Source organism: Urocitellus parryii, chromosome 8, assembly GCF_045843805.1.
Source record: "Urocitellus parryii isolate mUroPar1 chromosome 8, mUroPar1.hap1, whole genome shotgun sequence".
Taxonomy (NCBI): domain Eukaryota; kingdom Metazoa; phylum Chordata; class Mammalia; order Rodentia; family Sciuridae; genus Urocitellus; species Urocitellus parryii.
In genome coordinates, this window is record NC_135538.1 from 94,808,676 (window position 1) to 94,833,643 (window position 24,968).

The 24,968-nt window shown below is 35.4% G+C and overlaps 1 protein-coding gene across 1 annotated transcript in view; it reads right to left on the reverse strand.

The window, feature by feature from the left end:
- Prim2 (DNA primase subunit 2) overlaps window positions 1–24,968 on the reverse strand; it is a 256,410-nt gene that overhangs the window by 198,933 nt on the left and 32,509 nt on the right. The window contains exons 6-7 of the mRNA XM_026398949.2: window positions 8,441–8,536; window positions 6,120–6,257 (exon numbers count right to left, since the gene is read on the reverse strand). Coding sequence (XP_026254734.1) covers window positions 6,120–6,257; window positions 8,441–8,536 — 234 coding nt within the window. The remainder of the gene's footprint in view (window positions 1–6,119; window positions 6,258–8,440; window positions 8,537–24,968) is intronic.

Sequence of the window (24,968 nt, forward strand, 5' to 3'; positions counted from 1 at the left end):
TTACTTGATCAAGTACCTACAGAGCATATTTTTCCAAAGCAACAAATACTTGGTAAATCACAGAATTAACTAGAACTTTTAGAATGTGAAAAAGGAAATCCTTCTCAAAAAAATAGAAAATCCTTGCTTTTACTGCAACTCCAAGAATCACTTACTTGCCTGTCAATTCATTCCCTCGGAATTTCTCAATATGGTTCTTTCGATATCTACATGATCCGTCTACCTCGCCATATATATAAGTCAACTAAAAACGGATTAAAGGCTTAAATGTAAGACTTGAAACTATGAAGCTACTAGAAGAAAACATAAGAGATATGCTCCAATGGAAATGGCCTGGACAAAAATTTTGTGGATAATATCTCAAAAGCACAGGCAACAAAACTAAAAATAGACAAACAGGATTACATCAAACCCTTTGCACAACAGGGGCTGGAGACATAACTCAGACATAACCCAGCTCCTGCCTGGTATTCACAAGGCCCTGGATTCAATACCCAGCCCTGCAAAACAAATGAACTAATTCATTTAAAGTTTTTGCACAATGAAGAAAACAATCAACAGACAACCTACAGAATGAAAAAAATATATATATTTACAAACCATATATCTGATAAGAGTTAAAATCTAGAACATACAAGAAACTCAAACTCTATAGCAAGAAAATTCCCAAAATAATCCAATTTAAATTTAAAAAGGGCAAAAGCCTGGGATATATTAGATGAATTAAAACATCATCCTGTGCCTGATAAATATATAAAATTACATATAAGTTAAAAACAATTTTTTACAAGTATAAATATATTTGCTTAAAGTCTGTGGTTCGTTGTTTTTGTTGTTGTTTTGAGATGGGAGTCTCACTATATTGCCAAGGCTGTCCTTGAACTCCTGGGCTCAAATGACCTCCTACTTCAGGCTCCTAAGTAACTGAAACAATAAGTATGTGCCACCATACTTGGCAAAAGTCTAGTTTTTAACTTGTTACCTCTATACTCTAATGAAGAATCTCATAAACAGAAAGTGAAATTTGTAATGTTATGTGAGGAAAAGAGAAAGTTTCCCTTAAAAAAAAATCAGCTACAATTTAAGGATCTGTACTATTTTCTAAAAACAGACAAAGCTTAGTGACATTAGTATGAAGGCATATAAAAACTCAAACTCAGTTGTAGACCCACCTCTCTTCTCCACTGACATACTGTGTGTGTCAGATTTTCATTACTGTGACAAGATGCCTGAGAAAACAACTTAAGAAGAGGAAATGTTTCAGAGATTTCAGTCCATGGTCACTTGGCCCATCATTTTGGGCCTGTACCAAGGCAGAACATCAAGGTGGGGAACATATGTAGAACAAAGTTAATCACCTCATGGCAGCTAAGAAGAATATAGAGAGAGGAAAGAACCAGGGTCCCAATACACTCTTCAAGAGCATGCATCCAATGACCTATTTTCTCAAATTAGAATCTACCTCCTAAGATTCCATCACTCCCCCATAATGCTCCATCACTCCCCCAGAGTGCCAAAAACTGGGAAGGAGAAAGAAGGGATAAGAAGAAATTAGTCAATGGGTATAAAATTAAACTTAAGATAGGAAGAATAAGTTTCAGTATTCTACTGCATAGTAGAACACATGAGCTTTTGGAGAACATTTAAGATCCAAAAGATAATATCATGCTCTTCCTATGTGGTTTCACACAATCTCATAGCTTCACATTCTCTTTCCCAGGAATCTAGGATCCAAAATTCAGCTTCTTTCTTGCCTTTTCCATTTGGAAAACTAATAACACCTCCAGATTAACATGGTTAGAATAGATATCTTGATTTTATGCATTTTCCTCACAAAAAAATAAATTGAGAGCACCTTCCACATATTGGTATCACCCTGTAATCAATTATTCAAGCCAAAAAGTTTAGTCCCTATAACACAGTAATAAGGAACAGCCTCTGAGACCCAGCTGCATAAATTCTGCCTCTATTCATCACACCTGTGCAAGGATATGATAAACCTCAAAGAGAAGAGAGTAGCACCCACCATAGGGGCTACTATACACACTAAACATCTTAATTCATGTAAATCATTTAGAACAGCACTTGGCAAATATTAAGTTGTTATAGAGTTTAAAGCCATCATCACCACCATTATTTCTGATTCTTCTTTTTTGTCTCACACCAGTCCACCACGTCAACAACACTTCATAAACATAACTACAATCCATTGACTTCTCAGTGGTTATTAGCAGTCATTCATTCCAAGCCACCATCCAGATTACTTCCAACCCAGTCTTTCTGCTTCCATTCTTTCTTTAACCTCCAAAGTGGTTTTGAAGCACCAGCACAGTAATCTATTTAAAATAGAAATCAGATCCTATCACTCCCTTACTCAAAAGCATCTAATGACTTTCTACTACATTAAGCTAAAAAAAACCGAACTCTTTACCCTGGTTTATTGAAAGTCCTACAAAGTCCTATATCCAGCCACTGTAGTCTGACCTTGCATCCCTCCCCTCTAGGGCACCATGTTGCAGCAAACTGGCCTTCTTTCTTCTTTCAAAAAAAAAAAAGGCAAGGATCCCTCTTGGAACTTTTCCATCAATGGTTTTTCCCTGCCTCAAATGCACTTTTCTCTGTATCTATTCAGCTGACTCTTTCATGTCCTATATAATATTGTTATTATTTATTTCTTTGATAATTGTCTACTTTCAACTAGAAAATAAGCTTTACAATAGAAGAAACAGCATCTATCTTAAGTACTATATCCCTAGTACATGATATACAGTTGAACAACATAAATAGTCATTTAAAAACTAAATCACTAAATGAAAAAACTGGCTACATCTTCTAAAATTGTTAGGTGAAGCAAAGAAATACTTTTCTCTCACTGTTTCCCTACCTGGTTACCAATCTAGTGTGTCATAAATCCAAATTCAACCTTTTTGCCTGCTTTGAAACTGCACCTTTCAATATTTTCTCAGAGTTTGAGTATCTAAATCCTCTAATTATATGACTTACACAAACACAGTTGTCATCAAGAAGCCCTAAAAATTATAAACAAAAAATCTACGATCGAGTCAGGGCTCCAGCAATTACTAACCAACAGAAACTGGGACAAAAGACTTAGCCTCTTTGAGCTACATTATCCTTGTCTGTATAATGCAGATTACAATACCTGTCTATCACAGAAACTTGTAATGAGGATCAAATGACATAACGCATCAACAATAAACTATGAACCCATGAGGACTGTATTCTCATAGTGTCTATCATCAGTTCAATAGAATTTCACTGAGCACTAACCCCATGTGCCAGATGTTACAATAGAAAGAAAAACTGAACTAGGAGCTTGCATTTTAGTTGAGGAGAAAAACACATAATGAGAATGATCTCATCATAGTTTGGTGGCATTCAGAGCGCAAAGGAAACACACTTAGCACAATCTTGGAGGGTGTCCAGAGGAAGCAGGGCCATAGTTGAATTATATGGGTCCATAGGGTAAGGAAAGAGTTCATATCAAAGGAGAAGGTACTGTCAAAATTTTACCAGTCCTAAAGCAATTTAAAAGCCAGATTAGTTATATTATAAAAAAATCACATGATCCAGGTTAAGAACAAGTTTTCAGAAATCACCTGAGGTAAAACTCTTCAATCAATTTACAACTTCCCCCAAAACCATTTATTTCGTCCTCTACCATGAATTAAAAATACCTTTTAAATCTACTTTAGGGCACCTTTTCTCATCCTACAAGACTATTTCCATTTATAAAGCTAAAATTTTTCAATTACATACTCCAAGGTCAAAACCTCCCTCACTGGAAAGGACAGTAATATAGAGACCATAGCAACAGGTTTAGATTTCTACTGAATCAACAGCTCTAAAAGGAACTCCTTTTCCTCTTTTATGTTCCCTTCCACAGTTGTCAGGACAGGTTCCCAAGCAATATATTCCATCCATTCTCCTGCACGATAAGGCAAAGGGTTCTCTGGACTTCCTCTTAATGAGGCCTGGCCCTGACACACAGGAGAAAGCCAAGCACTGCCTAAGACAGCAGGTCTCTGTCCCTCAATCAAGACAGGACACTTAGGTCAGAACTCTGCACAACCCATCATTAATCAGGACAAATTCATTTAAAGTAAATCTGCATCCACTAAAACTAAACAGTCATGTACTCTATGACCCATAGTTTCACTCCAAGGCACATAGCCAGTAGAAACGTGATTACCAAGAGATGTAGTAGAATATTCAGAGCAGCAGAATTAGTAATAACCAAAAGGAAAAAGAAAAGAAGATCCAAATACCTATGAACAATAGGATGAGCACATAAATTTTGACAAAATCAATCAGAACTAGACTAAATCAGAATCATGGCATCTGGCAGAATGCAATGAAAAGAACTCAGCTTCTACAAGTCTGTCTTGCAAACTGGGCTGTCCTCAATCGTCATCTGCCTTATCTCAAGATGGCTACAGCTGTTATAGGTATCACATTCAGTTATAATACTATCCAGAAGGGGAAAAAGGACTATTTCATCACATGTGCCCATTTTTTTAGCAATAAGATTTTCTTTCAGAAGCCCCAAACAACTTCTCATATTATTCGGCCAGAACTACACTGTGTTACATACATGGACCAAATATTGAGGGAGAAGTCACAATACTTGGCCTAAAAGTAACTCCAGAAGCTTTCTGAGATGCATAGTGATATCTATGATTGTCATGGAGACTAGGGGCCACTATTGGCATTTAGTAGATGACATTTAGCTACTGTCTTGAAAAGTATATGGCTGATTTACCCAAAGAAGTGCTATCCAAAAGGTCAACAAAAAGAAAACAGGCAAAACCAAGAATAATAGACTAATATTCGTGTCCTCCACAGAGGATCTCAATGGTAAAAGACACTATTCTTATCTATAAATAGATTGTAAATAGTACTAATTACTATTTCAGACAAGAGAAAAAATTATATATAAGGAACAAGTTTAAGAATAAGATAAAAAAGTAATATAGAATTAGGGATCAAGAAGGAATATTAATAAATGCCTAATTAAGGGTGAGAGTGTACTCAGTAGTAGAGATTGTTGGCATACATAACACCCTGGGTTCAATTCCCAATACCACAAACACAAACACACAAACATCAGAAACACACCATACACACCAGTTTAAAATCTACAAGGTATTTTCATAAATTATCTCATTTAATAAAAATAAAGTTAATATTTCAGTCTTCCCAAATGCTGATGTAACTGAATGACACATGTTTAGGCAACCCCAGAGACTCAATAAAAAAAGTTATTTATACCAGAAAATGATACAATTTTTAACTCAAAAGGAGAACATAGTATATGTTTACATAGTAATCAGCTTAAAAGACTCATCTTTATACTCTGAAGGCCTCTTCCACATTAAGTACCAACAACAAAGAACAAAAACAACAAAAAAGACTAGACCTACATTAAAAGATAATAACAATGCATAACGTGTACAATTTTAAGATGTCACCTCAAGCATCATGCTTTCAACAAACTACTTTCAACACACTAATCCTATCATCTGTTCTATATAGATACCTCTGATTACATCCTATACCAGGCTGTTTTCGCAGCACTAGCACATAGCAGAATTTTTTAAATACATTACATAAAGATTTCCTTCTAGTCCTGGAGGTATAGCTCACTGGTAGAGTACTTGCCTAGAATGCATAAGGCACTGGGTTCAATCCCCAGCACTACAAATAAATAAACAAAAAAAAACTATCTTTTATATTGCCTCCACTGATACAAAATACTAATTTGAAACAGAAATCTAGGGGTTATATCCACCAAGAGCTATATATGAAGTCCATCATCAAGGTAAAAAGCCATGACCTTGAAGAAATCCAGAGGCCACTCATGAAATTAATCAGCTCACCGCCAGTATTCATAGAAGAAAAAATAAGAAAACCAACTGTCAGTAGTAATAAGAAAAAACCTGGGAGTTCTGGAATGAACAGTACAACATCATAGGCAATCTAAACAGCATTATGAAAATTGAATTAATTTATTCCATAAAGAAACACAAAGCAAAACTACCAAGGGTGTCATGATTTAAAATGTGAGCACATCAAATACAGAAATGAAGTGAAATACTTACTGCCAAAGCCTTGGACAGTTTGGCTCTAAATTCATTCAGGATGATTGCCACGATGTCCTTAAGTGGCACATAAGCAAAGCCATCTTCCAAGTAGACTTTCCTTCCTCGGAATAAATCTAGAGCATCAGCAAAAGGGATCTGAATTCAGGGTGACACAAGGAAAAACAGTCAGTGCATGTCACTACAAGTATTAGGTCTAAACAAAGAAATTCATTAGTCTCAAAAGACATAAACCAGAACAGAAAGATGAATTTATGTCCCTTAAAACCAAACAATTAGCATTAAAATAGCAATGTAAAAATAAAATTATTTCAGAGTAAATGCCTCAAAAAATAATATCAACAATAAGAGGTAAATTAGAATGCTTTCTTTTATTCATAACCTATCATTAAAAATTATAATGCCCAGGATTTCAAACTCCACACTTGAGGTCTCTCAGCATGTTACATTCACCTCACATGATATATCCCACATTTTATTCTGCACCCCCCCAAAAAAAATCCTAAATTATATACAACAGATTCAGCACTGAAAATTACTTGTAAGCAAAGTAATTTAAAATTTCTTCAGCTATGTTTCCATTTTTTCTCTGGAGAAATACATTGGAAAAGCTAATCTTCACAATAAGAAATGGATATAATAAGCATTCAGTTTAGTTAATAAAATAAATATTTGTCATAACTACTTAAAAATAATACTCGACTTACATTTTTAGGTCCTATGAACTATACTGAAATTTTAATAAATAAGCAAAATATTATATTAGCTAATTGTGAAAATCATCCTCACTGTCCAACATCATTTTTCTCCTTTTTATAATCAGACAAAAAGTTAGCTGAAAATTGATCCCCAAACATGTTACTCACCCACGTTCTAGAAGAGTGAAATCTATATGCCTACAATTCTGTATATCTGATGACGCCTCACACTACAAACAGGTCACATGTTTTTTAACCAGATAGAAATTGGTACATGTATCAAAAGCTATTATTACAACTGTTGTCCTCAAGGAGTTCATCACATAATTGAGGACAGCAAGAGACAGATACATAAAAAGCCAAACAGCTCTACATAGTGGCACCATGTATGATATTACATCAAACAAGTGGTTCAACTCAACAGGACACAGGAAAGGAACAGGTAAGAAGGTTTAGTGCAATAACACAGGCAAGAAAAGGACACAAAAGTTTGGAAACAAAAATTCTAATCCAAGTCTAGAATCTTGTCTAGTCTCCTAGTGATGAGATTTATTTGTTAATCTTATAAATGATTCTCAAATTCAGCATTCAGATCTGTGAAACTGGGAGAGCGGAGAAAGGGAGGAGCTAAATGATACTTAGAGGTTCTTTAGCAATAACAATCCATGATTCAAGCTTATTAAGGTGGTCACAGTGGAAATAAAAATGTCCAAGCTAAAGTATAAGATGATATGAAGGCAGAATAATGAGAAATATATGGTGTGGGAGGACTATTGATCCCCATACTCCCAGTGTGAAAGGCTGACTAAATGATGCCAACATATGGAAATGGGGAGGCTGGAATAGAGAGCTAATGCAGAGGCAGGGTTTTAAACTACTAGCACTTTCAATGATAATCAGCACATTATTTTCAAAGGGAATTGTGGAGTTGGAGTTATCAAATTTTAAACTGAATTTCAGCTCTCTCTTCTTTCCCTTCAGATCTATTCAATCCAAAAGCTATTTGGTGGGTTCAAACACAGTGGGTATCTATGCTGAGAAGTTGGAAAAGTCAAAGGGACCTAGCACAGGAAGAAGAAATCTGAGTAGGCAGATGGAAGTTTGCTGGCAGCTGGAAGTTTGCTGGCAGCTGGAAGTTTGCTGGGGCCCCTTCGGCTGTGGCTCTCAACAGAAGGAGACCAGGTAGGCTTACAGTGTCACAGTCCAAGTAGAATGCAGTAGAGACCATACAAGGAAGCATGGTGTCAAAGCCCAAACCAGTGAAGAGGGCTTCCATGTAAGGCAGCGATTTAAACAGTGTTGGAGCCAAATGGGAGATGAGGGTATCCTACAGAGGGAGGAGCTCTGTGGATATAGGAGCCCAAGCAATGCAAGAAGCTCATTCTTTTAAAAGATTGGCTTGTCATGGGTGACTGAGCTCCATCAATTAATAGGATATCTGTGTAAGATGACGGCCTAGTGGTGAATGCTGGCACAGCCTTAGTGCAGTGAAGACAAGATCTGTGCAGGAAAGGGAGTAGAGGTGGTGACAAGGGGCTACACAAAATGTACGAATTAAACATGCATAAAGCTCAAAGTAACATATTTAACAAATCCTAGAACATATTTTAAATATTTACATACTTTATAAACTGACTCCGTCTCCAACTGAACCCCACTTAAACTTGGTGAAGAGGCAATAATTTCATCTTCTCGAAGACTCTTCTCTTCATCGCTTATCTAAAAGGAAACATATTTTATACCATTTTTAAAAATTAAGCCTTTTTCAGTTGCAAAAAAATGTTCTCCTATTCTAGTAAAATCCTATACTTTTATAAAAAATGTAATATCCGAATATTTTAAATCATTTGTAATATGATTATAAAATCAACATTGTCACTAATGAAGGCAAAACATGAAAGAAATCTAAATTCAGTAATCTTTAAATTTTTTCTCTGCCAATTTCAGAAGATGTACATCATCAGAAGAACAACAGCAAAGAAACAGAAAGTATTACAATAAGAGAAAAGGGACTATAATAAAAGCTCGGATTAATATACACTAAAAATGAGCATTATTTCAATTCAAGTGTTATGGTAGTTTGTTAAAATGCCTATATGAGGTTAACAGTGGTTTAACTATTTCTCAGTTTTCTAGTCACATTAGATAATCCAAACTTGAAACACTATTTTTTCTAGGAATAACTACAAATCTATCATCTGAGACTTCTTATAGCTTCAAGAAAGAAAAGATGGATAAATCTGACTAAACAAAAACCTCAAACTTCAATACCCAGAAAAATCTGTAAATAAAGATGAAACATAAATGAAAAATTGAGGGAATTAAGTTACATCATCTGACATCTGAGTTCCTCTCAGTAAGTAGCAGTAAGTAACCCAAAAACAGTAAAACACAGCCAACATTATATTATATGTGTAAAAATAATTTAGCAATTAAAATTGCAAAAGTTAGAAAGATTTAGTATATACAGTATTGAAACAATCTAACCCTAACTTTTTTTGTTGGGGGTGGGTTCAGGGGATTGAACCCAAGGGCATTTATCCACAAAGCCACATCCGAAGCCCTTTTTTATATTTTATTAGAGACAGGGTCTCACTGAGTTGCTTAAGGCCTTACTAAGTTGCTGAGGCTGGCTTTGAATTTGCGATGCTTCTGCCTCAGCCTCCCAAGCCACTGGGATTACAGGTGTGTGCCATTGAACCCAGTCAGTATTGGAACAATCTTTGTGCATGGCATATTAGCAATACAAATCAAAAAGTCTTTTAAAAAGAAGACCCTAATGATTTGATTTTTCAGATTAATCTTAATAACAGGACAAGTATATAAATAGGAATGTTTCTTCATTTACTGTGTTATTTATAATAATAAGGAAAAAAACTAAATGTCCAATAAGAAGTATCTGATTCAATGTATCACAGCTGAACTTGCTGTTTCAGTGAAGCAACTAAATTATTTAGGTCAAACACTTATAGAAAAACCTGATAAAATTTAAAAATGTCTTTTAAACAGCACAGAAGGTTGCTCTACAAAATAGGGCTCATACAAAGTAGAGTATCTAACAAGAGACTCCTATTCAAATGCTGTGGGTCACAGCTCAAGCCTTCAACTTGTTTTAAGGTGATCCCCAATTCAAATGTCCCAAGCACCTGGCAGAAACAAATTCAAATCCTCTCTAGGGGAAAGTACCTTTATAGTATGCCCCAAAGCATTCCCACAAATAAATTTTGAAAGACAATGTCAAGCACATTGTATTTTATAACAAGGCACATAATAAAACTACACTTCATGAGCAAAACTAAAGAAAAAAAGATTTATAAAAAAGATAGTTATTTATGTAAGACATGTAAATAACTATGCTACTATGTGTGAAGAAATAAAAAACAAAGCCAATGATAACTGTATGAAGATGAAACTGTAAAAAGTGATTTGTTTTTTTTTAAAAAAAAAAGACAAAGAGAAAGAAAAAACTTGTCAAAAGAAATAAAAATTTCAGGAGCAAAAGTGAAACTCAATGGAATCAAAAATGGATTGGGTAATTTAGACTTGGTAGATAAAAAAAGCATCAAAGTTCTCTTTGTTCATGCAGAATTGCCAGACCAACACGAAAGCTATGCCATTTAAAGCCCACTTTTATATTTACTAAATCTGCTCTACAAATGGAACAGTAGGATACTTTGTGGGGTAATGGTCATGTTCTGTATCTTGGTAAGTTTGAGTTGTACAAGTTCATTCATTTCAGAACTCATAAATAGATATATTTAAGATTTGTACACTTGACAGTATGTAAATATTATCTTAAATAAAGAGAATGCTAAATGTGGAACTCTGATTAATGAAATGCATGTTGTAGTATTTCATGGGAAGTATACTAGTTTCTACAACTTACCCTAAAATGGACTGAGGTTGAGAACAGGATGGATAAGATATGATAAAACAAATATTAAAGTAAAAAGTAAATTGTAGAAGGTAGGATGTAGATTTTCACTTTTAGAGAATTTTATAACTTTTCTGTGTTTGAAATTTTTCATATTCAATTTTGAGGGCAAAGTAACACAACAAAGACCATACTACCAACCCACCAAGACAGCTGGACTTAACTCAGATAATACAGCTGAGAATATAAAGCAATAAGAACTATCAGGCCCTTCCTTCTGATAAGGGTGTAAATTAGTATAACCACTTTAGAAATTTGACATTATCTCAGGATTCAGAGGTAAACATACCCTTTAACCTGGCAATTTTAATTCTAAGCACATGTTCTGAAGCAGAGATAGCAAACTTATTAGAAAAGGCCAAATAGTTAATGTCTTAAGTTTTGTGAGCTGTAACAGTCTCTGTCACAAGCAATAGCTTGCCACTGCAGCAAGAAAATAGCCATAGTCAATACACAAACAAATGAACACAGTTATGTTACAATAAAACTTTATTGATAGACTCTGAAAGTTATGTTTCACATAATTTAAGTCAAGAAATGTTATTCGTCTTTTAATTTTTCTTTCAACTGCTTAAAAATATGAACACCATTCTCTGTGGACTATGTAAAAACAGTGGGCCATATTTTGCTAGCCTCTGCTTTAGAACAATAGAATTAAAACTGCAACAATCATGAGAATCATCCAGAAAGCTTATAACAACATAAAATTGCTGGGCATCTTCCTGGAGTTTTTGACCCATAAAGTCTAGGGTGGGTCCTGGAAATTTCCATTTCTAACAAGTTTCCAAGTGATGGGGATGTTGCAGTTCTCAGATAAAAGCCCTAGAAAAATATACATATCAGATATGACATGAAGAAGCATTAGTCATATAACCATGGAACAACATTATACACAAGAGCCAAGAAGTTGGGACCCAAATATACATCAAAAGCAGAATGAATATGGTATATTCATAGTGTGGAATAAAGCATAATGACAAAAATAAACTACAACCTCACATAATACACATAAATCTTGAAAATACATTAGACAGAATAATACAGACACAAAATAAAACATACTGAATTATTCCATTTATATAAAACTTTGTTTCAATTAGGAAAACTGTATTGTTTAGGAATGAATACTCAAATAGTCAACTAAAAAGGGGAAAAAGTAAAAAAGTGACTGCCATAAACCAGACTAGTGTTTTTGTTTTATGTAATTTTATGGACATGCAGTATACTTAATAATTTTTTAAAAGGTTAAAAAACAAAATAAAAGTAAATGAATTGTGTTACAATGGAATATTATGCAGCCAAAAAAATTATGTCTAAAATTAAGAAGATTTATAATTACTATCACAGATATTCATGAAATATTGTTAGGTAAAGGTAATTAGATGAAGGTAAATTAAAATAAATCTTTGGGGTGCTGGGGATATAGCTCTAGCATAGAATGCTTTCCTAGTATGTACGGATCCTGGATCCTGGATGGGTTCAGCACCCACCAAAAATAAATAAATAAAATCTTTAAGAGAGAGAAAGAAAGTGTCTATGTATGTGTATGAGCTTATGCATAGGGAAAAGTCCACAATAAAATACAACTACCTAAGAAAAGGGATTATAAATATTACTTTCCTTTATATGCATACATATTATATTAAATTGTCCCTTAGATATTTCATGATCTGGATGTTGTTATATATTATTTCAATTTCTAATTGATACATTCTTGCATATTTTAAAAATTGTTTTATTGGCTCAAAATTAAAGACCCTGGTTACCAACTTAAATCCAGTAAGATACTGACATTACTGTCATATCTACCTAATAATTTCTGTATTGTCCAAACCTATTGAGTCTAAGATTATGTTTCTTGTCACTTAACTAAGGAATTCTTTCTGTGCGTTTGTACAGAGAATAAAAATCCAATGGAAAACTGATTTTTAAAGTATTTTCTAAAAGCAAAAACCTTCCTTCAAAGGAAAAAAGAAAAAAAAAACAATTCTGGATGAATGCACTGACCACTCAGCCAACCACCTCTTCATCCCTGTTCTTTCTGTGCTTTTTTCCCAAAAGCAGAGTCATGAGAAAGAAAAAAAATAATAGGTAAGAAACTACACAAACAGTACATGGAAAGAATGATAGCAATGCCATAGCAACAGAACAGCTGGTTGGCTGATAAGCTGTCTCACCACTGTGTGTTGGTTCAAAATGTTTCTCACCATTGTTATTTGTTAAGTTGAAATAGAGCACCTAGGAGGAGTTTGGGTGTGTCAATCTGCAGATTCAAGGCCAAAGGAGGTTGAAATCTACGCATACTACCTGCTAGTTACTATCCTTAACCATTTTACTTGTACTAGCTCATCTAATCCTATCAACTTATACTATCTCATCTAATCCTACCCTTTGAGGTACATATTATCTTAGCTTTACAGCTAATTAATATGAATAAAATCAAACTGGATTACTAATCAAAGTATTTCTGACACTAAAGCCCACTATGCCATGCAGTCTCCAAATTTAAAAAAAAAAAAGGAGAGATAACTTTGCAAGAGAACTGCAAAAATTTGTAACATCAAAAACAATCAAAGGCAAGATCATCAACTGAAATTTTTTACCTCCCGTTCTTTTGGTAATGAATAAGATAAAAAAATCAGAAACTAAAAATGTAATACAACTAGAGGCCATGAAAACTCTTATAGATAAAACTTAAAAGGTGTCAGTACACAGATTACATATAATCACCACTCATTCTGGAGTGTTTAAATTAAGGTTTAGCAATAGCAAATATTTCTCTAAGAACTAACATCAGATTATTTTACTTCAGCATTTGCTTTGTTTACATATGTCTCTGTTGACAGTAACTTCTCTACTTAATTGACTATTTACCTCCTAGTTTGCATTCCATACAGGAAATCCTTTGAAACTCAAATATACAACCAGACACACACTGCAGAGAATATCTAAGAGGAGGTAGCTATGTTATAGAACCAATTTTTAAACCAAGCTAGAATTTTCAAATAGCAGTTGACAAAGGAAGAAAATAATCTGGGAGATAGAGCAAAAGAAAAAGAATCTTCATGTTTTAAGTTAAGGCCAAGTGTGTTAACCGATTATGGCCATTTTAAACCACTTGTTACAGCATCAAAAAAAAAAAAATTGGTATCAGTATCTTTGAACATACAGATGTTTGCCCTAATAATATTTTAGGTTCTAACTAAACAAATCCTACATCAATAAGTACCTAGTATAACATAGTATCTTTCCCTGATTTCAAACATTTGTATTAACAAAACCATGATTATTTCTAAGCAATTAATCCACTTACCAAGTAAATACTAGGGAAGTACACAATGCAACTGCCATAAAACAGAACACTCTAGTTTCAAGAGACTTTATGTGTTCAAGGCTTCTGTCTTAGAAAAAGACAATTTTTAAAAAGCAAACAAAACCTCAGGAACTTAAATAAAAATACAGTAGGTTATGAAAGAATATAATAAGATTCCCTATCACTGAAATCTACCTCCCAAAAAAGGAAGGGAAAAAAAGTTATATAGTCTTGCTTAGATTAAAAATTATGAATAAAATTCTGAGAAATTCAATGTGTTTGAAACTCTAAGGAATTTCAATATGTTCCCAAAATAACCAAGTATACTACATATCACTCACATCTGATCTAAAATTCACGTCATTCCTTACATTATAGCCTGTGAGTAAATATTATGTCTTTCCTTGGTGAATTAAAAAGTTCATCCTTTTGTCACATACATTCCAAATCTTCATTCATCTAGTTAGTTATAACCAAAATTTAAGCGGCCAAAGTAAGAAAATTCTCATGGAAAAATGCAGAATGGCCATCTGAAACTTTACTAATTAAAATGCTATCAACTTGATTATTCCAAATTTCTAAAATATTCTTGAATGTTCTCTTTTCTCCTATTTTCTCCTTAAAAACTACTGGAGAAAATATGAACATATTTCATTTGCTCAGGTTCTCCTAGATTCATGCCTAAAATATACTCACCCTTTGAACGAACAAGACAAGATTAAATGTCTTCCTGATTCTACTAACAGAGAATCACATGTCAGCAAAACAGATAGTAGAACAATTATAAAAGTAAAGGAATAGAGTAGAAAGTATATCATCTTTAAAGTCACAGCATCCTGCCTTTAAATTTTAAATAAGTCAGTTAACCTCTTCATGCTACAGTTTCTTATTGGTAAAATGAAGAAACTAATATATATTTCATGTAGTTTTTTGTCAGGATTAAATAAAATACAGTATGTAAAGTATCCACCATAGGTCTATCAAATAGCATTCCCTTAATAAATGATAAATATTTTTATTATTATCTGTAATGTACATTTTGATTAGTTTCTGTTTTCCAGGCTTTTTTAGTAGGTAACAAACTGAAACATTTACTGCAACAAATCCAGCTTCTACAAATTTGTCATCTTCTTAGTTAAACTAACACCAGACCTGGTCTTTACGGGGTATTCAAAATAGTGGATAAAAACAAGCTAAGTTATCACTGCAGCATCTCACAATCAATGTGTATTATGCTTCACAAAACAAACATCTTCCTGAAAAGAGGTAAATGGAATCACATTATTTGAGTGGCTTATTTTGCTATTCCAAGGATGCAAAACTTTCCTCTTAACTACTTTTGAACGACAAAGACCCTGAACATTTGACATCTGAAGTCCTGCTTTTGCCACGACTGCTCACAATTCCCCACACATCAATCCTTCTGTCCACATTCACCTACTCAAGAGTCAGTACAGAACATTCCAACAGTATCCATATAATGGTATAACATTTTTGTCAAGCAAAAACACACTGAGTTTTAAATGCTTTAGTAAAGTTACATTTCAATATTTTATAATTATTTTGTTTTAGAAAATAATTGCTAATAGAATGAAGGATTTACAAAATAATTGCTAACAGAATGAAGGATTCTGACTATGTGTATCTTTTCATTTTTCATATTCTTCATCAAATAAGGAATTTGGAAAACAATGTCATTGCCAGAAACACTGACAGGGGATCAAGAAGGCAAACATTCTGCACAGTAAATAGAAATAGGCTATCTGAGTAGATTGCATTGCTCCTCACCCCAGGCAGAGTCCCTCACCCAGGGAAGATCATACATTCCCTATGTGCTCAACTCAGGTATAGTCATGCAAATTTTTTGGCCAGTGAAATTTGAACAGAAGCAACATATGTCACTCCCAAACAAAAGTTTTGTGAACCTATTGTTGAGAGCCACAGCCAAAGGGGCCCCAGCAAACTTCCAGCTGCCAGCAAACTTCCAGCTGCCGGCTGATGATTGGCTCACAGTGGCCCCAGCAACATCTAGCTGATTGGCTCCTCTTCGGTGATGTTCATTGGGCTGTTTCCCTGCCCTTCAGACTGCCAGCTGATGATTGGCTCACAGTGGCCCCAGCAACATCTAGCTGATTGGCTCCTCTGCAGTCATGTTCATTGGGCTGTTTCCCTGCCCTTCAGACTGCCAGCTGATGATTGGCTCACAGTGGCCCCAGCAACATCTAGCTGATTGGCTCCTCTGAGGTCATGTTCATTGGGCTGTTTCCCTGCCCTTCAGACTACGGAACTGCTCATTGGGGGACTTCTTTGGCTCCGCCCACACGACCTAGCCAATCGGCCTCAAGAGCAGGAGGATTGTGGGAGGTGGTGGTTGGTGTGTGGGAGAGGCTGGTGGAAGCCGGTGGTGGCAGTTGGGCTCTGAGGGTTTTTCCTGAGGAGCTGTTTTGTTTGGCGTTTGTAGTTTTAAAAATAAAGTTTGTTTCTTTTGACAAGTGGCTCCTGAATTGTGCCCAGCCAGACTGCGGCAACCTATGGTTTACCCAGTTCTCTCCTCTCCTTCCGCCACAGCAACTGAAAATGTTCCAACATATAAAGGTTAATCCATCAACCTGAATCCCAATATCAAAATGACACAGCAGGGCTGTAGCTGGACAACAGGAGTCACAGAACGTGAGCAAGAAATAAGCCTTTTCATAGGTCCCTGAAGTCTGAGGGTTATTTGTTACCAATAAATAGCCTATCCCAATTAGAATAGTGATCTCCACCTGCTTTGCACCTCACATTCTCATTAATAAAGTGTTTTGAGCACAGTGCCCAGTACATGTGCATTTATAAATTACATAAAGGATTACCATATATTATGTATTTAAAACATGCCTACCCCCCGACAAAAGAGTGAAAGGGTAGGGATCTAAAATATATGCATTGGACTATGTATTTCCTTCTCACACTCCAAAATGATCACCTTGAGCACACCACTTTGGAACAACTAGTTTATTTCACTGGCCTCTGAAGTAAAGATTATATATAAAGCTTCCTGGAAATTTAAAATTCTATAAGCTTCTAATCAACAACACTCAATCATGAGTCAAAAATTTTCTACATGAATACACATAGCTCTCCCTCTCAGGTTCTGGTCTTTAAACAAATATGTGTATCGTATTTGCCAATGGAATGTTTTAGAATTATGGATTCCAGGTGCCATCAGACCTACAGACTGAAGCCTCAAGGTGTGTGCTTTTTTAAAATATCCAGTCGTGATTTTGACTACCTATCAATCACTGATCTAACAGCACATTCTCTTTTCTAAAATAAGCTCGTGATTTTCTGGAAATCCCTGCATCTTCTCTAGCATTTGATTTTTTTTTTTTACTAGAACTTGTCTATTCTTTCTAAAATACTGAGGACCTACAACATATCCACAGGCAGATGGGATCCATCCATAAACAAAAATAAGGAAAAAAAAAACATGCTTTCATGAAGTTTATATTTATGGGGTGAGACAGATAATAAACTGGAAATAAGGACACATCAGGCAGCAATCTATGATAAATCCATGAGGAAAATAAAATGGAGGCAGTGCTAAGAATGGACAGATTTATACTTTCAATTGGGTGGTCAGTTATGGTCTCTCTGAAGAAGTGACATTTAAATGAAAACTGGAAAGAAAACCTGAAACAAGAGGATCCCAAGCAGAGGTAAGAGCAGTTAAGGCAAGGCTCTAAGAAGAAAACAGCTGGTGGGTTGGAGGAAAAGAAAGAAAGCCGACAGAGGGCAGTGGCAGGGAGTATATTAGAGGGGACAAGGTTGGAGAGGTAAGGAGCCTAAGCAGAGGTTTTAGGGGAAGGCTAAAATTGGATTTGATTTACACTGTATTTTTTTTAAAAATGGGATTGACCCCAAGGGGAGTTTATTGCTGAGCCACATCTCCAGCTCTTTTAGTTTTTTATTTTAAGATAAGATCTCACTAAGTTGCTTAGGGCCTCACTAAGTTGCTGAGGCTGACCTCAAACTTACAATTCTTTTGTCTCAGTCTCCAGCGTCACTGAGATAAGCAACTGTGCCCAGCTATACTATTATTTTTAAATGACTGCTATCTGAACAGAGTGTGAGTCATGGGAAGGATTAAAATGAAAGAAAGAGACCTACTTAAGAGGTTAAACTGATAATTTAGGGAAAAGATGATGGTGTTCTGAACTACAAAAGCATTGGTTAAAAAAAACACAGGTGAGCAAATTTAGGATATATTTTAGAGGTAAAATGAAGGGGTGGGAGAAATTCCCAGGTTTGGGGAGTTAGTCACACAACAGGGTAGATGGAATGCCATGTACTCACTGTTTTTCTGGATTCAGATGATCCACTGCTATTCATATTTTACTTCTATACAGATTTGTCATATGTATCTTATTATAAGTTGCCTTGAATCCTTTGTGCAAGGGCTCAAGGTATAAATAAAATAAAGGATTTTACGTATCTGTTTTTCTTAAAGTGAAATACACCTACGGTAGTAAATGAAAGGCACATAACCAACTCAACCATATTAAAACTGTGACTAAATTATAATGGGAAGACTGTTTAAAACATCTGATGTACAACAAGTATGACTCATTTCTTTTACAATAAAATTAGAATGCATGGATGAAGCAAATGCTAAAAGGAAATATGATTTTATAATATTGTTCTCATTACTTCTAATAAATATATACTCAATAATGGTGATCCACAAAGGGCAATTTGTTTCTCAAATGCACTGTAACCTAGTCATTCATCTTACTATGGGGATTTAAAAGATATCAAATTCTTTGACAATTCTCCCATTGACAGCTGAGATCTATTTGCCCTCCCCTTGAATCTGGTTGGCCTGTTACTGTTTTGACCAGGCACAAGCGATACCATGCCAGCCACAGACTGCTCTTTGAGCGGACTGACTGTCCTTTCAAAGACTATTCTCTTTGTATCTGTGATCACCAAGTATGAAATTCAACTGCCATGTTTGAGGAATCACATGGAAAGCGTGCCAACAGAGTCCAGCCTTCTGGAAGTCCTCACCTAAGCACCAGACATGTGAATGAAGCTGTCTTAGACATCAAAGACCAGAAGAGGTGCTAACCAACTCACAAAGCAACTCCATGTGTAGCAGAACAGTTGTCCTGCTGAGCCCAGTCTGAATCCCTGAAATTTGTAATTATGGAATATAATAAAATGAGTATTATTTTACATTTTAGGGTTAAATTTTGGTTTTAAAATTAGGTGTTAAATTTTTGGAACTGCTGTTTTAGGTTTGGGGATGGTTATGACATCGAAATAAATAAATAAAAAGAACACTTATAAACCTAAAGTAAAAGTTAGTTTTAAAAATTTTTTCTATTTATAATTTAATAAATACAACATACTTTCTTCAAATGTAAAAAAGAGAGTCATACAATAGGGAAAAAATTAATCAGAAAACCTTTAAAAACACACACATTAAAAAAAAACCAGAAAACAAAAAAGGAAATAATTACCACTATGTGGACACACTAATTAACCAAAATTGATAGGATGAAATGGTACTTCATTCACAAATTTTTATGATTTATAATTATCTAAAATATTAAAAATTAGAAAATGAGTGACAATATATCTTAACATTTCATCTAGTATGTTGAATAAATATTGGCAAGGATTACGTTGCTGATAGGACTGCAAATTGGTGCAACCACTCTGGAAAGCAGTATGAAGATTCCTGGAAAACCTGGAATGAAACCACCATTTGACCCAGCTATCCCACTCCTCAGTTTATACCCAAATCAGCTAAAATCAGTGACACAGCCACATCAATGTTTATAGTAGCTCAATTCACAATAGCTAAGCTATGGAACCAACCTAGATGCCCTTCAACAGATGAATGGATAAAGAAAATGTGATACATATAAACAATGGATTATTACTCAGCCTTAAAGAAGAATGAAAATTATGGCATTTTCAGGTGAATGGATGGAGGTGGAGAATACCATGCTAAGTTAAATAAGGCAAACCCAAAAAACCAAAGGCCAAATGTTTTCTCTGATAAACAGATGCTAATCTCTAATGGGGGGAGGGAGGTGAAGAAACTTTGGATTGTGCAGAGGGGAGTAAGGGAAGGGGAGAGAGTGTGGCAATGAAAAGAACAGTGGAATGAAACAGATATTATTACCCTACATACATGTATGATTATACTACTGGTGTGACTCTGCACCATGTTCAGCCAGAGGAAGGGGAAGTTGTGCTCCATTTGTATACAATGTGCCAAAATATATTCTATTGTCTTGTATAACTAATTAGAACAAGAGAAAGGAGCTGGGGATGTGGCTCAAGTGGTAGCGCCCTGGCCTGGAATGCGTGCGGCCCGGGTTCGATCCTCAGCACCACATACAAACAAAGATGTTGTGTCTGCCGAGAACTAAAAAATAAAATATTAAAATTCTCTCTCTCCCTCTCTCTCTCTCACTCTCTCTTTAAAAAAAAGAAAAGAAAAAAAAGAACAAGAGAAAGAAAGAAAGAAAGAAAGAAAGAAAGGTCAGTTGGTCTAGTATGTTGATGTCTCAATAACACTACCAATCTGATCAATGTAAAAATTAATTGCATGGTTACTTTATTACTGCTTTTTCTTTTTCTGTTTTTTGTTTGTTTGTTTTTGTTTTTGTATTTTTGTACCAGGGATTAAACTCAGGGGCACTTAACCACAGAGCCAAATTCCAGCGCCCACCCCACCCCCCCCACCCCACCCCACCCCCGTTTTTTTTGTTTTTGTTTTTATTTTGAGTCAGGGTCTCACTAGGTTGCTTACAGTCTCACTCAGTTGCTGAGGTTGGCATCAAAGCTGCAATCCTCCTGCCTCAGTCTTCCAAGCCACTAGAATATTATTGCTTTTTCTTAACAGCACAGGCACATTTGAAATATACCAAAATCTACACTAAAAAGAAAAGACTAAATACTTTATTCAGGCACAATTTTTAAAAAATGGGTAATTTATATTTTTTAAAAAATCTTAAAAACTCTCCTAAATAAATCAAAATAGCACTAGGATTAGATAAATGTTAGAACCGTACAATCTGACTAGACACATAAAATACACATTCATTCCACTCATTCAGTATATACTCCCCTTCAGCACCACTGTGAGCCAGGCTTAGTGCTGACAGGTAACACAAAAGAAAGTGAGATGTGACTTTATAAGTTGACTATGATATTATTTACCCTCAACAAAAGCTAAGAAAAGAAAACTAGCTGACTCTACTTTATGCAAATAAAGAAGAGCAAAGCTCTATGGGGGCCTAAATGTCCATCAGCCCCAGAGAGAATGCAAGGACAGAAAGAGAGCACATTTCCAAGACTATGTGAGACAAGCAGTGAGAAGAAACCATCAACACAGCCCAAGGAAGTGTCAGAATGCCACCTGGCCTGGTGCTTAACCTTGTTACATGAACTGGAGATGAGAAGGATAAAGGAAAGCACACTCATTATGACAGAGGGAGAACAAGGCCAAGGCAATTCATCCTAGGAACTAATTCTAGAGCCCCGCTCAGAGACTGCTCAAATTGTAGCTTAAAAGAGCTGAAGAGTTGCTAGGGAAAGGGCTTTGTGTGAGACTTAAGAACAGCCCCATTCCGGGATAGTAAGGCAGCATTACAAAGTAACATTTATTGAGAATAACTTGATGCCTCCCCAATAGCCTGGGAAGCTAGAAAGCCCATGTAAGGCTCTGAAAATTAAGTCATTTAAAATCATCCAATATATCTATAATTATAACTCTCAATTATAATCCTCTCCCTCACCCTCCCTCCCTTTCCCTCTGCAATGCCCTCTCTCCAATTTATGGGCTGAGTCACTCCGAGGCAGATAACAACTTAGAAAAATGCCATAAACAACAATATATAATGTATCAATGAGTAAACACAATATCATATAATAAATAATACCGAATGACAGCAATATTAAGGAAATTTAACTTATTGAAAAACTTAGATCTATTCCTGGACCAAACAAAAAAAAAATTATTACAAAAGACAATGGGTTAAATAAAAAAGCATCAAACCTTAGAAAAATAAATGTGGGTGGAGGGGAAAGACTAGCATGTAATCCTGTATCATTTTATGCCAACCAGGAGACTGAGAGTCTGATAGGCTTCTTAAAATAAGAACTGAAGCATCTTGATAAATACTTTGTTCAGTTATTTCCATCTACATCTTTCATCTTTGCCTTTGTAGACCAGCATTGCTCCTGCAGTCATTCTCATTATTTCAGCCACAACCCTCACCTACCACCTCCCTCATTTGCATACTCCCTCTGTTAAACTCATTCCAAAATTTTTTCCACTTTGTCCTCTACTAATCAACCCCCGCTCACACATGTTCAAGCTCTTTTCTAAATGCTTCTCTGCCTCCTTAGTGTCTCATGAGGACACAGCCCTGGTATAAATTAACATAAACTTATTCCGTCCTTTTTCCCTCCACTCTGGGTCACACCTCCTCTCTTAGAAATTATTATACTCCTACATTCAATGCCTCAAATTCATTAAGCCTTCCTGTCACCTTATTACAACAACTAACCATCCCAGGTTGCCAGAAACTACAGGCTTCACAGGAAGAAGGACTTCTAGGGCTAAAACCAGGACAGACATAGTCTAAATCTAAACCTTATCAATTCTGTAACATCCACCTTCTTGCCCCTGCCTGTAGTGACTATGTGGATGATTCAGTCAGCACTAGTTTCACAGTTTCTGGCACACACTACCCCACTCACCCAACTTCTGCAGCCATTCCCATAGTCACAGCACAGCCTATAAACACCCCCCACCCACAGTCTCTTACCAGATCTCCTTATACTATCTGCTCACCCACTCAATTACTCCAATACACAGGCTCTTTGGATCCATTAGAAATTCCTTTTTCTCTCAGGACTTTAAATTTTTCCTAGTTTTAATTTGCTTCCCCTGGAAATTAAAGTCCTCCAATTATACCTTCCTGTAGCACACCATGACTCTGATCTCTATGATTTCAAACATATTTCCCATATCTGAAATGTCCTTCCATTCCTTGTGTTTCTACTGGAAAAGTTCTGTGTAGCTAACATATTATCTCTGCAAAGTTTCCCCAACTTTCCTCAATAATCACTACTCCTTTATTCTTGTGTATATCTGTTTCCTTGAACATATATATTACAGTGTTCATGTACTATGAGAATTTGTTGTCTCCCTCACTAGAATGTGAACCTAAACAGAGATGTGTTATACGTATACTCCCAGCTTTTAGTATAATACAACCAAATATTTATTGACTAAAATGTATAAGCCATGGAAGACAATAATATTCAACCTGAATAAATACAAAAAATACATAGGAAAAAAATATTATGTATAATAAAACCCCAATAAACTAAAATTATCAATGGATGGATATAATACAACATAGAATGCATCAAAAAATAAAAAGAAATTCATTCACATGACAGAAAAGTTCATATATGCAAAATGATATTTAGTTCTGCCAGTAATTAAAGATCACTTATGATCTGTATGCCAACAGGAAGTTACAGATGACAAAAATCACACCTGTTCAGTGTAAGACTAGCAATATCTTTAATAAAAATCATTTTCCTTCACAATTTCTCGAGATGAACTCATAGGTATGTAAACAAATTAAACTATTACTTTCTATTAATTAGATACATCAATTTAAGTAAGTATTTTATCTTAAGTTTTTTGTTTTTTTAATCTTAAGACCATCCTCTCTCTAGCTCAGAAGTCTAGCTTTCTAAAGAGAATAGGTTGGGGAAAAGAAGATCAGTTTGCAATAGCATCTCCAGCAGTGCAGCAGCCAAGGGGCTCTGGCACTGGGGCTGGAGCTGTTCCTGAACTCAAGTTACTCAGATCTGTGTCCCATTGAAAACAATAAAAAACACAAAACAAACCATTCAAAAATATTTTCATTTAGCAGCCTTAAAAAAATATAGACCAATAGAACTGTCAAACCAAATTTTGAGGCAAACCTAAACTAAAGGGAACAAAAGTCACTTTTGCTCTGAAGACATTAGCCAATGCCATCTACTTGTACCTCAGATCTTTAGCCTCATGGGACAAGGTGACCAAAAACAAAGATTAAGGACTGCCAACATAGGTAGTCTATAGGAGACCTCGCACACATTAAGCTGAGCCTACAAAAGATGACATTAGGTTGAAGTAACCAGAATTGGCCCACCATCTCTCTCCCAACCACATGAGAGGCTATCTTGACACTGAGGAAAGCAGGAAAGGAAAAACATAGGAAGAATGATTATTCTGAAAAACTGTGGCCACCCCAGCTATACAGTATGGATGGACGAGGGAATCACAATACTAAGTAGAGTTTTTAAGAGACCTTGACTGGTAATAACCTCCCACTCCTCAGAAGCCTAACAGAAGCAAACAAAAAACCTGTCAGAGAGAGCATATTCATTCTGGAAACACACACACAAAAAAAACAACCAAACCTGTATGAGGGCAACAACTGGTCAAAGATAACTAACTAGACACAAAAGGTATCAGACAACATGAATGAGGAAAAGCACAAACAGACATAGGGTGGGGTCGACTTCATCTATATTCCCAGCTTCTCAGGAGACTCAGGGATTGTTTGAGGCCAGCCAGGGCAACATAGCAAGACCCTGTCCCTGAGACAGAAAGAAAAAGCAATAGCAGGAAAAGACCATACAGATTTTAAATATTTTAATTTCATATTAAGAAGCAACCTATAATGAATTAGAGAAAGAACAACAAACATTAAAATATCTGCAAGGAAGCCATAAAAAATAACAAAGCAGAATTGAAAAAGAACCAAAGAAAACTTCTAAGAATTACAATAACCAAAATTAAAAACCCAGGGCACTGGGGTTGTAACTCAGAGCAC